General features: G+C 35.6%; 1 protein-coding gene across 3 annotated transcripts; it reads right to left on the bottom strand.

Moving 5' to 3' along the window:
• Nucleotides 1-1,519: 1,519 nt before the first annotated feature.
• On the bottom strand, nt 1,520-14,550 carry LOC117158863 (uncharacterized). Of its 3 annotated transcripts, none has more exons than XM_076621555.1 (11): nt 14,217-14,550; nt 7,580-7,619; nt 7,332-7,497; nt 7,013-7,167; nt 6,644-6,730; nt 6,225-6,374; nt 5,682-5,867; nt 5,044-5,199; nt 4,336-4,399; nt 3,564-3,647; nt 1,520-3,345 (listed from the first exon to the last, which is right to left on the bottom strand). In XM_076621555.1, exons 2-11 carry the CDS (start codon nt 7,604-7,606, stop codon nt 1,670-1,672), a joined length of 2,751 nt encoding a protein of 916 aa, XP_076477670.1. In that variant the 5' UTR covers nt 7,607-7,619; nt 14,217-14,550; the 3' UTR covers nt 1,520-1,669. The 3 variants fall into 3 exon arrangements, with proteins under 3 accessions (XP_076477670.1, XP_076477671.1, XP_076477672.1); XM_076621556.1 differs by lacking the exon at nt 14,217-14,550 and adding an exon at nt 13,105-13,285; XM_076621557.1 differs by lacking the exon at nt 6,225-6,374.
• Between the last annotated feature and the right edge of the window lie 215 nt (nt 14,551-14,765).

The raw sequence follows: 14,765 nt of genomic DNA on the forward strand, positions 1-14,765 counted from the left end.
AAAAGAATGGAAATTATCGTTTATCGTATCGCAATGGTTATTGTGAATATTTCATAGTCGAATGATATTGACAAACGCAAAGATATAAATAAAATGTTAATGTAAAGTTTGTGTGTGCAGGAGGACGATAAAAATGCTTCGAATATGTGGCTTTCTTTATTAAGAAATGACACTATGTTCAAAAATAAAAATTTCATTTTGCAAAAGTAATATAAAAACATTTTGAATAATTTCACATTCGTGCGCACTTCTTAGATTAATTTAATATGATTATTTTGCGAAATTTATATCGGGGTTTTTAATCGCTCGTAAAATATATCGTTAACGTGATCTAAAATGTTATTCCAGCTCTGAGAGATCAAGCTTTTCTAAGTAGTCATATTCAGTCTTCTTCAATATATAGTGTCTTTATTTTGTTTTTTGAAATTGAATGGAAACTAGAGAACAGAATGATCCCCTTGAAGCTTCAACGATGCGAATCTGATTTTTGAAACTTCGACTGCATCGATATATCCGATGCTCTCGATGCATCGGATATATCCGATGCATCGATGCACTCTAATTACATTTTATATTCTAATTACCACGTGTTGATTTAATTTTCACCAATACGACGATATTCGATTTTTGTTAATTTACTTTTTAAAATAATTATCAATACTCGTGGCCTTCTCTTCAAGAATAATCTTCGAAGTTTCAAGAACATTCTGCTATGTAATTACTACCTCTTAATTTAATTCTCTATTAATTACTATCGATTATAAATTTTACAGGAGTAGTTCCAACTTCTTCTCCCGACGTTATTTTTACAAACTGACCGCGCATGAAAAATTGCAACCACGATAAATGGCTACACGAATTATCTCTGAAGCGGGAGGCTGAACACGATAACGCGTCCCATTTTGTACTTTGAGCAACACGAGAAAACGTCGTGCAAGTTTACACCATGCCGAATAGATCGGACATTTTTTACCAAATATTGCACAAGTGTCTAGAATCCCATCTGCCCTGTGAATCGCTCAACCATTATCTCCTATTATCTGCCAGAATTTTTTTTATCGTTGGTCGTGCTAGCGATATATTGCCGTCTCGAACGAAACTTTCGTAGCGATCAGACCGCTGTTTCTCGATATAGTATTTTCCCCGAGTATCAGAATCTCGAATGTCAGAAAAACGTTCAACACGAATTTATAAAGTCATTTAGCCCAAAATGGATCAAACGAAGTAAGAAGCGTATATTTACACTGAATCATTAACTTTACAAACGAGAACCGTTGAAACTAAGAATATCAGCATCAGTGGTGTCTCAAATAATTACGTACCCTTAATTAGTAGCTTGAAATTATCAAATTTAGAAATCAGTGTCGTTGAAATTTAGAATATTAACGTTAGTGGTGCTCAAAATAAATATATCTCGATTTTTTAATGTAGGCAACGGTCGTGCGCAATTCGATTTTGTCGACTTTATCGATGACGAGTGATCGCTAAAAACTAGGAACATAAAAAAAAAGAGAATCGATTTTCGTAAAATTCCAATTGTGATCTATAATCGTCCTAATATGGTCCGGAGATTCTGTTTTCGTCTTTCCCCCTTTTTACGATTCCTATCTAGGGGAAGGTTGGAGAGGACAGCATTTCTATTCAGGTTGAGTGTTTGAGTCAAGAAGGTTTAGTTGGTATCTCGGTGATGTTCAAGTTTTTCGAGCTCGTGATCCTTTTCTTGCACAATTGGGAATTCTTTTGTGTCCAGAGTATGAGCTTCCGCTGATGTACAAGTTTCTGGTGCTGGCGTTAATTCGCAAGGTATTTGAGATGGCGGCAACTCGCAGGATTCTGGCGCTGGCGGTAATTCGCAAGATTCTGGTGCTGACGGCAATTCGCAAGATTCTGGAACTGGCGGAAATTCGCAAAATTTGGGGGTTGGCGTTGATTCGCAAGATTCTGGGTTTGGCGGTAATCCGCAAGATTCTGGCTGTAATTCGCACGAGTCTGCCGTTGAGAGCAATTCGCAAGATTTTTGCACTGGTGGTAATTCGCGAGATTCTGGCACTGGTGACAATTCGCGAGGTTCTGGCGCTGGTGGTAATTCGCGAGATTCTGACGCTGGCGGCAATTCGCAAGATTCTTGCCCTGATGGTATTTCGCGAAATTTTGGCGCTGGCGGTGATTCGCGAAATTTTGGCGCTGGCGGTAATTCGCAAGATTCTTGCGCTGGCGGTAATTCGCAAGATTCTGGCACTGGCGGTAATTCGCAAGATTCTGGCACTGGCGGTAATTCGCAAGATTCTTGCGCTGGCGGTAATTCGCAAGATTCTTGAGCTGGCGGTAATTCGCAAGATTCTGGCACTGGCGGTAATTCGCATGATTCTTGCGCTGGCGGTAATTCGCATGATTCTTGCGCTGGCGGTAATTCGCAAGATTCTTGAGCTGGCGGTAATTCGCATGATTCTTGCGCTGGCGGTAATTCGCAAGATTCTTGCGTTGGCGGTAATTCGCAAGATTCTTGCGTTGGCGGTAATTCGCAAGATTCTTGCGTTGGCGGTAATTCGCAAGATTCTGGCGCTGGCGGTAATTCGCATGATTCTTGCGCTGGCGGTAATTCGCAAGATTCTTGCGCTGGCGGTAATTCGCATGATTCTTGCGCTGGCGGTAATTCGCAAGATTCTTGCGCTGGCGGTAATTCGCATGATTCTTGCACTGGCGGTAATTCGCAAGATTCTGGCACTGGCGGTAATTCGCAAGATTCTTGCGCTGGCGGTAATTCGCAAGATTCTTGCGCTGGCGGTAATTCGCAAGATTCTTGCGCTGGCGGTAATTCGCAAGATTCTTGCGCTGGCGGTAATTCGCATGATTCTTGCGCTGGCGGTAATTCGCAAGATTCTTGCGCTGGCGGTAATTCGCAAGATTCTGGCACTGGCGGTAATTCGCAAGATTCTGGCACTGGCGGTAATTCGCAAGATTCTTGCGCTGGCGGTAATTCGCAAGATTCTGGCACTGGCGGTAATTCGCAAGATTCTGGCACTGGCGGTAATTCGCAAGATTCTGGCGCTGGCGGTAATTCGCAAGATTCTGGCGCTGGCGGTAATTCGCAAGATTCTTGCGCTGGCGGTAATTCGCAAGATTCTTGCGCTGGCGGTAATTCGCAAGATTCTGGCACTGGCGGTAATTCGCAAGATTCTGGCACTGGCGGTAATTCGCAAGATTCTTGCGCTGGCGGTAATTCGCAAGATTCTGGCGCTGGCGGTAATTCGCAAGATTCTGGCGCTGGCGGTAATTCGCAAGTTGCTGGCTCGTTTTGGCTTCTCATGAACACTTCATCGGTTTCTTGCGGTGACGAGATCTGGTCTGAAAGAATTATAGTTTCGATATTGGTTAGCATTATTGATATAAAGTAGTTGATAAATAGCAACAGTAATAATTAGTCTTTAAACTATGGACGTGTATGCAAATTTATATTTTTATAAATGAGATTGAAGGAATGGAAGGATTGAATGTTAATGGATATTTGTTTCACCTTTAAAGTACTTCGATCACGAAGATATTGAACAAAATTAAATACGTACCTATTGGTAATTGCTCCGACGTAGACGTTACTTCATGATCGATAAACTGTTTACACGTACAGATCGGCTTTCGGCGTTCGGATACTAAAAAAAACAAAAATTCATTGATAAATTTTTCATTGAAATTATTCACCAAATAATTGTCGACATATTTCAATGAGACTGAAAATGACAAAGCAAATGGCACTTAACTTGTTAAGTGGGATTTCTTGGAATTTCTTCTTTAAATACGTACAGAGAAATACTCTTAGGAGAAGCTACTTAATATAAGCTGCAACTACTTGTGAATTGATACGCTACGAATACACATATCCAATATATGTTCTTTGCATATATTCTGTATATACGATGTTTTAGGATTTTTCGATCGAATTTCAAAGATCGATTCTTTTCTAAAATTTCATAAAAATGTCAAGATAAAATAATTCGTGAAACGCACGAATAAAAATCTGGCCAAAAAATCCGAAAACACTATGTACGTTTCCTATAAAATTGTTAGTAGGATAAGGCTGTCGAAAAATGGTTCACGAGACACTTCACATTTAACATTGTTTCTATGAAACCATCTTTATTCTAATCAATGATCATTGGTTGAATTAGTCAGATTGGAAATTCCCTGCCTCGTAGCATCGGCTGGAAGAGTGGTTCACCGGAATAATCGGCTCGATGGATAGTGATTGTTTCGGTGAACTACTCGGACAGCCGATGGCCGTGTAAAAGACGGTGTCGCAGTCCTCGTCGAATTCCTTTGCCGACGAATACACGGACTCACCCGAACTGTCCACGCCGTATTTCTCGCCATCCAGGGCGTCCTCCAATTTCTCCAAATTCGGCATCTGCAATTTTGAATGGAAATATACTGCGTAAAGTGATAAATTACATAGAATACAAAACGAAGCTTATAAAATAATTATAAAGTAATATAGATAGAAAATAGAGGGAAGCTTATTTTTCTTTTTTTCGTAGGAAATAAAAAATTAAATCTACCGTCGTTTAAACAAAATTAATATTTTACTGATAGAAAAAAATCGATATTCTTTTGGTCGAAACACTACATAAATTTATCTGTCAACGATCAAGTCATAACTCTCTAACGTGGTGTCATCGTCAGTCAACGTGTTAACGTGAGTTTACGAGATTTTTAAATAGGTATTTTCATCGAATTATTCGTATATTTCTACCTAGGTATTTTAATAGAATTATTCGAATCTTCTTCAAATATGTATTTCAATCGAATTATTTGAAATTTTATTTAATTACGTATATTCGACTTTACTGCAACATTATTTCAATCTAAATACGACAATAAATTCTTCAACACACATTGATTATTGTCTACAATTATTATCAGATTACTACATACAACAGACTATGTCTTGAAACGATACGATGAATTCCTAAGTGTTCTACTACGAACTGTTTCATATCCACATTAAACACAAAATACAGAACGCAAGACTACTACTTATATTGATTTTACCACTGTCTCCGAAGATGCTAGCATAGCCACGTTTTGGAGAAATTCATTAGCTTCCTTCTGAATATCCCTCAACTCCGTTAAAGACACATCTTTGTCCGCTTCGTCGCTGCTCACCGAGCTGGATGCTGTGTTGATCCCTGTGCTACACGTGGCAAGCTAAAAAACCAAACCACAAATTTTCCTACAAAAAATTGTAAATTAAAATAATCACGACCATATAATAATCTTGTTACTAATAGCCTTGTTTGTTGATACGTCTAAATCATCAAACTCGAAATAAATGTCAACACTGGACCGTATCAATTTTTCAAAATATCAGGTCACCTTTTTCATAAGCTTAAAAACTAAAGAAACAGCAGTAGGTAAGACGATTTTCTACGTTTCTAAATATATTCTCAGAGATGTGAATTTGCATAAAAATCCACAGTTTACTTCATTAGTAATCGCTTTACTAGTACAAAGGTATAAGCTTATTATATTACACTTGACTTGTGAAATATTCTTTTTCTAGACTCGACCTCGTCAAACTTGACTACGTTGAACAAGGCATTAAGCTTAAAAGAATATATGTAACCATGAAAAGTTCATCCGTGACGGTCAGTGTGTTTGATTTTTAATCACACAGATCGAATACTCACGTTAAAATCTAAATCGTCTGCGCTATCTTCCATGGCCAATCTTCCAAGTTTCACATCCAGCGTTTCGCCATCCGACCCGTCGATATTCTCTCCATCCGAACTGATCTGAGAAAATTTGCGCTTCGCTTCATGGTGTATCGGACTGTCGACAGATTCTGTGGTTGATTTTTCATCCGGCGTTGCCACCTTCGATCATTTCGTACATTTATAGATAATAATAATTATGAATAACATAGGGAATGTATCGCTTAAAAGTAATGAATATTTTATATTAAGCATACAATTACATAGGTATCCAATCATATAATTGTACGAGACATAACTGAAAATAAAAGAAAATAAAATGATAAAATAACTATAGACATCGATGACAATACTCACGAAATAATTACGAACACGAATTAGAATAATAATCAAACAAACAAACGCTACATGAACCATAAAACCTTCGTGATATTATCTCAAACTATTCTGTTACACTCGTTTGAAATAAAATTTGCTCAAGTCCAGGAACAATTTATTCAAAGGATAAATCTTACTTACCGGTTCAAGATCCGTATGACTTATGCGAATTTTCGTTGGTGGTGGCGAAGGCAACGATTTGGACGTATCCAAACAAGACAAAGTCGACAAAGTCAATCTGATGGATCTGATTAAGGCCTTCTTGGCCTCGATCATCGTCAATCTCTTGTCCTACATCCATCACCGAGACTATTATCGTACTAATTTTAATTATGTGTCTAAAAACTAACCGAGCTTGAAGAAGGATGTCTACTCTTACAGTAATTAAAATCGATTACTATTGATAAACCATTCCATAACACAAACAAACTTCCTACAAGCTTTTAGAATACACGCATAAACGTTTCTATTTATACTACGAACATAAGAAAATCGATATGCAAACAGATAAGTACCTATACAAGAAAACGTGCAACGAGGTTGACAGTACGTCGATTTACCTTGCTAGTCGGACTACGCCGCATTGATCTCCCTATCTTCAAGTTCAGCGCTCTTAATCGTCTGCGACTCCTTTGCACGAATCTTACCTGTAAACAAATATTTCGCAGATCTATCAAGAAACATTTTACGCTTTCGTGATCCTTTACGCGGACTCCAATTTTTTTGATCGTAATTCAAAAATTGAAACCTCGACAAATTCCTGTCACCCGCTAAATATTATAGTTGATACTCTACATTCGATGTTTTATATATTTTCGCACATTACGCGCATTCTGTGTATTTATGAACGTTTAAACGGCAAACAATAATGTCGCCAAAGCGATTATGAATTTGACTAAAAATTCTTTGAGAATTATATCACTACGTACCATTGTAATCGGTTGGATTTGTGGATAGCCGAAAATATAAGCACCAACGTTAATTGAACATCTGATGATTCGAAGGATCAGTAATCCTGGCAGGAATATTAACCACGGCAGCGGTCTGACAAGTTTCATCTTCCCGAATACTTTACCTTTGTCCTCTGTTTTATAATACGAAACAATATAAATTAGTCCATCCAATATTGTCGATACAAATTGTCAAATCGTTTGAAGTTATGGTAATGCATAAAGAAATAAATTTGTAATATCTTTGGTTATAATAGTAAAGTAGATTAGAGTAGTTGGTAAAATAATTCAAACATACCATCTTCAATTTCCTGAGCTGGTAAGCTCCATTGTGCAGACTTTTCGACATTCCAGAGAAACGAGTCGATCATTTTGAACAATGCTTGGCCTACGACAGTTTGTGACGTGGCGATAAACACCGATCCTAACCATCCTTTAACACCTTCTGGCGTCTTGGGTATGTCCTGAAGAAGATTTCAAAAGAAGTTAGTTTCTTTATTATCCTGTTTAACTTAATCACTTTTTACATCAACTTTCAATACTCACAGAGGTCGTAGTTACTTCATTCTCCATGATTAAATTTGATCTAAAAATGATGGCAAATTCTGCATAATCAATTACCAAACAAACTATAGTACACGTATTTATAATGTATGTTCGAATAATACAGGGTGGTTGGTAACTGGTGGTAGAAGCGGAAAGGGGGTGATTCTACGCGAAAAAAGAAGTCAAAAATATAGAATAAAAATTTTTCCATCGAGACAACGATCTACAGTGAGATCCGTTATAACGAGACGCGATAAAGTGGACGCGTACCGAGCGAAAATTCAAAGTCGATTTTCTCGAAAACAAAGCCTCGAACGAAAAATTTTTATTCTATATTTTCGACTTCTTTTTTCGCGTAGAATCACCCCCTTTCCGCTTAGTTACCAACCACTCTGTATAATACATACACGATAATAGAATAGAAGTTAGTTAAATATTTGTTAATTAATTCGAATTTTCCTATTAAGAAATAATTTTAGATACGGAACACACGTTAACGGTAGCATAAATTTCAATTAAGATATCTTTTATGTAAATCTTCGCGGATAACCTGAAATGTTGAAGTCTTAAATGGAATAATTTCGATATAAATTATTACGAATATAAAGATAGAGAGTTTAGTTTATTTTATATTTAAAAATGATTATTTGAATTGTTTTATTTCGATGGAAATGACGTTATTTATAAATTTATGTAACAGACTAGAAGTTCATACGTCGATTCAAGTATTACTATGCATCGATAATTATAACATTTATCGTTAGATAACATTTTTACGTATTAACTTTTAATTCTCAAGAGAAGAAAAATCGAGGCGCTGCGCCATTCCTATTCAGCATCCCGCTGTTCCCTCGTTACTTATATATCTTAACACTTAGCCAACGATTAAGTATGCCATTAAGCGATGTTAGCGATAAAAAAAAAAGTTATCCAGATATAAATTTTCCAATCTTTTGCCAACTTATTTCACTGGTTTTAGATAATTTTATTCGATTGACTAATTCGTTAGATATAATAATAATTCCTGATTTCAATTAATAAGACAAACCTAGATAACGAATCTGCAAAGTTTTACGTAAGATCGAAGATTCAGCTATCTTGTAGCAATCGTTATTCCCGACACATTAAAGAAAATAAAAATATACGTATTTAATCTGAAAATCGAGCAGCTTAGTTAACATTTGAATTAGAATCGCTCCCTTACAACGAATATGAAAAATAAATGTCAAATATGAAAAATAAATTACTTTACAATTAACAAAATAATAAATAAAAATTGTTACGAGATATCTTCAGTTTTCTATTATGAAAGACATTACATTTACTTGAGTATTCTCGCCTCACATGTTACTCAAACAACTTCACCCAATTGCAAACGTTTAACAAGCCATACTTTGATTAAACATTTGCTTCCATTGACGACATACTTATATTAACGAAAGAACGGCAAACGATTTGCGAAAACATTACTTAATCAAACGAATCCACGATATTTTTTTTTTTCTCGCCTGATATTTGATACTTGACTCATTCTAAAAGATCATCCAATAATGAATGATCATTTTTGGCGGTGAATAATCAGAAAGTTCGTATAGTGGGGAACACGTGATAACAATATTATTCGTAATTCAAGTTCTTTTTATAAAACCGGTATAAATAGTATCCACGTAATTTGTTCAGATTATCCTACGTAAATTGGCATAAAATCGTAAAACAACCACAATAATTATACGACATCGCGTCGATTGCTCCGTTGGCAGGAAATTAGCGAAATAAACGGCGAATATTTAACGAAGGATAACGCAAAATCTCGAGGTTATCGTATAAAACGTTCATTCACAACGCAAAATGTTCCAGAAATGTTGCCACCCACTAGTTTTGTATTCTATCTGGTACAAAACGATTGAAAATTTTATACCGAAATCGGTATCTTGTATTTCTATTATTCATTATATTAGGTTCGTGACGTTTGAAAGACATATTTTTGTAAGATATCTTTTCTTCTAGAAATCAGAGAAATAACGTTTAACGAGAGATATACGTTATTCATATATCGTATTTACACGTTTGACATCTTATACTTATGCAATTTATCGCATCTTTATTTTATTCCTTTACTATAGTTTACACACAGCAATAAACTCTCGGAAGCGATAAAATTCACTATCTCGGTAACTGACAGGTGTAAAATTTGTAAAGGAAATACATACACGGTAATAATTTAACTAATAACCTAAGAACTATGACGAAGAATATTAAAATCTTGATTTTTTTAACCAACAACACGCGTATCGTATATTTACAATGCCAACATTTAAATTAAGGCAACATAAATTAAGCACAATTCCTACAAAATTATCGTCATTCTATCGACACTTACAGTCGTAAACAAAACAACTTGGAAATAAAAAAAGGAGCGTAATATTGCTGTGAAATTATCGTCGAATAATCGACGCTTAACGAACGAAGTGGCACTAAAGACATTAGCATAATGTTAACGTGCAGTTGTTCGTGCAATAGACGTTGACTGCGTTGTACTAGCATTGCGGAGCAATAATAGAGCCATTACTCTCGCTGAGTAAAGCTTCCGTGATAGAAACACGTTCGCCTATGACACGAACCTAATAACATTTTCCACTTTGTTCCTGGCGAGAAGGGTTTTTACCGTTGGTTGGTGGGTTCACGTGAATAAAACTCACTTCCATTAAACCGTAATGAAACGGTAATAAATAAACAATAAGAAATGCAACGGTGATAATTCGCTATCAGCAAGGCATGACCCCGTCCTATCGCTTAGTGAGAGCAGAAACACCCATGAGCGTCGAATGTCCCTGATGAAAAACGCGACGATCGTCGGTATCAAATAAAAAGAGAATCTTTTGCTAATTTTTGTTTTTCAATCATAGAACAAGCGTCTATGTGACTTTTATTTATAGAACGAATTTTTCTTATTAATTTTCATAGTGGAATATAGTTTTGGAACGGGTGTAAACCTTAAGGGATTAAATTGAATGCTAGATGTTAATAGTTGTTAAAATAAATTGGTAAAACGCAAAACAGACATCGATAAAACGCTATAGTACAGTGACATGTAGATAAGATAAGCTTCGAAGTAACTTGGAGACTAGATTTAACGGGATGCAGGTACAAAATCTCATAATGTTATAGGTGTTACGAAGCACATAACGTTAACTGATTAAGGACTAATCGATAGCTGGAAATAAAGATAATTTACGGGTCGTCTTGCCGAGGTACGAGAAACAAAGTATTAGGATAATAAATCGAAACACACGAAAGAAATGTTCGTGTTTCCAAAATGATGCCATACCATCGTAAACGCTTGGATTTAGCTTGTATAATTTTACAATGTCAAGATATAAAATTCAACAGTGTAGATTGATTTAACAAAATTGCCAAAAATAAGTAATAAATCAAAATAAGTTTGAATTTTATTAATCGTTTGAATTAATTATTAATTGAATCCTTCGCGTTGTCATTCGTAATTACGATATTTAAAAAACGAAATTCAACAACGTACGTAAATTGATTGGAAAAAATGGGAATAAAATGTTGCGTTAATGTTAGTTCTTAACGAGTCAACGTAATATGATCGTCGTTGGAATTCAAAGCTTCCAAGGAAATTCACATCCGCCTTTTAACCACCATTCAAGGTTGATTCGCTTTCTGTTCGAATTTCATGAAATCGATACATTATCACGGACAGTGGCTCGAAATTTTTCTTGTCGAGGCCGTAACAGCAGCAAATAAACAATAAAGGAAAGTAACGATAATTTTGCTATCGAGAAGGCATGACCCGTCGTTATCCATCACTGAACGCTGAAACTCCCATAACGAAACGCGCAAACGTGAAATAAAAATGAACAGAAACGTCGTGAAAAATATAGTATACGATACACGTTACGAGTATACGTTGGCAAATGTACGTAATTACTTTTTATATTACTGATAAAAAAAAAGCAGAAAAAGGCGAGCTGCTTCGGGGAAAAAATACGATATCGACCTTGGATTTATTGTTATTGGATAATTTTTATTATTCAATAGATAATATATAAAATATTATACATTACACAGGGTGATTGGTAACTGGTGGTACAAGCGGAAAGGGGGTGATTCTACGCGAAAAAAGAAGTCGAAAATATAGAATAAAAATTTTTCGTTCGAGACTTTGTTTTCGAGAAAATCGACTTTGAATTTTCGCTCGGTACGCGTGCACCTTATCGCGTCTCGTTTTAACGGATCTCACTGTAGATCGTTGTCTCGATGGAAAAATTAAAAAAAAATTGTTATTCTATATTTTCGACTTCTTTTTTCGCGTAGAATCACCCCCTTTCCGCTTATACCACCAGTAACCACCCTGTGTATTAAATAACATAAACAATATATAATAATAGTAATAATATTTCTCCAGAATTTTAAGTATCCTATAATAATTTCTAATTATCTTCAAAATATTGTATTTATGTATATGTGTATTGATTTTGTGGACACAACCACGAGCCAACTCCCTTTTCAGAACAAAAAGGCTAGAAAATAAAGTTATCTATCGATATAATATCAATAACAATAAATATTATGAAATAATAACTTCCTTCCAAATAAAAATCTTTATTACTAAAGTTTTTCTGTCAAATGATAATCTTTGTTAATGATAAAACAATGGTAAAGCACCAAAATTATTTACGGTTGCAATACTGAAATTAAAAACGAAATAATAATCTCTGTCAATAAATAATATGTTTTCTTCTGCGTAGAAAAGTTTTTACTAAGAAACACAGACTTTCTGGCAAATATAGTCCTTTCAGTAAATAGATAATATTATAAATAATTTAGTAAATAATGATACGAATTGTATTATAATTATTATTTGCTAAAAAACCTGTGTTTATTAACAACAAATTTTTACTTACATGAAGGATGTTATTTCTCGGTAAAAATTATTCCATTTTAAATTTTAGCGTTATAGGTACCACAAATAATTTTAACGTTAACATTATCTTAAATGTAATTAAATATTTTCATCTATTCCTAATGCAATACGTTTCTATCGCGTTCTATCTATTTTCGATTGCTTCGTCGTTTATTTTACAAGAATTTAATAAGATAAAATAAAATGCAACGTATGTCAATCAGTTGCTAATTATAATAGTGTAATTAGAAGCAATCAAGGTCATGTAAACATGTACATAAATATAAACATAATTCGATTCCAGATAAATTTCATTCTTCTGACAGTCTTTATGCTTCAAAATTTATCATCGTTATTTCCGTAAGCAACCAATAAATAATTTTCAAGCAATTGTTCCATTTATATGCATTTAAACACATTCCAAGATTTACAACGATACCTGTATTTATGCTACTTGCACGTATCATAAAATCAAGTTTAACGTTATCATTAGCTCCTCGATTAAATTTTTACTATTTTTAAATATACTTGAAAGATTGATTAAATAGATACACTAAAATCGGACATATTATACGCAAAGAATGTTAACGAGACTCACCTAGACACGTCGATACACGTTGCTCACGACCAACTACTACAAAAGAACCTTAGAAGAAGCTCGTTTTTCTGTTGTTTGGGTCGTCGAGGGCAGAATAAATCGAACGGTTAGCAAATCTATCCAAACTCTTTGAATTTGAATCGTTCCACGAAGTATTCTGTAGTCGAGCATCTACCGCTCCATTTTCGAAATGAGATTCAAATTCGTAAAATCTGATTATAATTCAAGATTCGATATTCTCATAGAATATATGTTTGGTTGTTAATGACGATAAACATAGAGGGAGCCCTTCTTGGCTCAAATAAAAGGTTGTTTGATTTGTTGCTAAAGGTTGACATATAAGAGGAAACAACGATATAACGATGTAAATGGGAAAAAGAAAAAAAGTGTTGTCATGGTATATTTATAGATAATAGAAATGTTAATAATTAAATCTACGGTGAGTAACGTTGAAACTTATAGAATGAAGAAGATCGATATCGAAATCCCCCAAATTCATTCACATTTCTAGCAAATTCTGACAAATTCTACTAAAACGAATTATTCCGAAAGCAGCTCGCAATCTTACTCGCAAAGCAACGGTTCAAATTAGTTCGTCTTAATGCATCGAAACAAAATACGTGATATATCAACAACAAGCCCAACTAAACATACTCGATAGCTAATCAAACTGATGAAGTGAATAAACTGTTCTCAACCAATCGGATGAAACCAAAAACGTAAGAAAGAAAAGGTAAGGAAAACGGAGATACAATCAAAAATTACTTCCAAACGGAGTACGAAAGAATACCTCCGCCTTCCGACAAAAGAATCAGTCACGTCGAGCTCTATATCCTATTCGATCCAAACCAATCTAATCGAACATCAAATACCATCAAACGTTCATGGTAACCTCTTAAACGCGAGTCGAAAGGCAATCGACTCGCGACTGGCGCGAAAACCGCGAACCGCATAAAAATCAGATTACGTGACCTTGTTTCTCTTCCCGTCGCGAGCAACCGTGAGAAAAATTCACCAATCGTGAGAGAAACAAACAAAACTTAAAACACCAAAACGAAGAAGCATCATCTTCGTCGTTTTTGTTTCGTTGCTCTCCTTCGTTCCATTCTCACCTAAGTATAGTTAGAGATGGCGTTGATCGAACGCCGGATACCGGCTGGGTTCCTCTTGAGGAACTTCCTTCGCCTTTCCGCGCCACCAGGCGATTCCTTATGGTCGGTCTTCGTAGTCAGCACGACGTAAAACGCGACACACGCGATCGAAGTCTATGCAAACGGTTCACTCGAACAACTGGTGATGGAGGATCGTCGCTCGGCGAATCTTTGGCCGCTACCGTATCTCCGTAGTTTCTTCGTGATCACGCACGTTCAGCAACGCCAGAGGATCGGTTCTTCTCGATCATTGCTCCGTGGACTTGAGCGGCAGAAACGAGGCAACTTCGTTTCGTTCTTGATACTATGATGCAATATGGATGAATGGAAATAAAATTGTTATTGTTGTTGTTGTGTTGAATTATTGTTTGGTGGATTTTGTTGAGGGGAGTTTGTGATTTGATGGTGTTGTGCAGTGAGCTACAGAAGTATTCGTAGTTTTATAATTATCGAATTCACGATGTTTCGTTTAATCTCTCTTGAAATATTATAAGGAACTGCTATTTTTCA

Source organism: Bombus vancouverensis, chromosome 9 (assembly GCF_051014615.1).
Source record: "Bombus vancouverensis nearcticus chromosome 9, iyBomVanc1_principal, whole genome shotgun sequence".
In the NCBI taxonomy this organism is placed as follows: Eukaryota; Metazoa; Arthropoda; class Insecta; order Hymenoptera; family Apidae; genus Bombus; species Bombus vancouverensis.

Coding starts and splice junctions, on each gene's coding strand:
- LOC117158863 (XM_076621555.1), bottom strand. CDS start 7,606: ATGGAGAATGAAGTAACTACGACCTCT. Junction 6,731..7,012: donor AAATCCAACCGATTACAATG/GTACGTAGTGAT, acceptor ATTTGTTTACAG/GTAAGATTCGTGCAAAGGAG. Junction 3,346..3,563: donor GTCGGAGCAATTACCAATAG/GTACGTATTTAA, acceptor TAATTCTTTCAG/ACCAGATCTCGTCACCGCAA.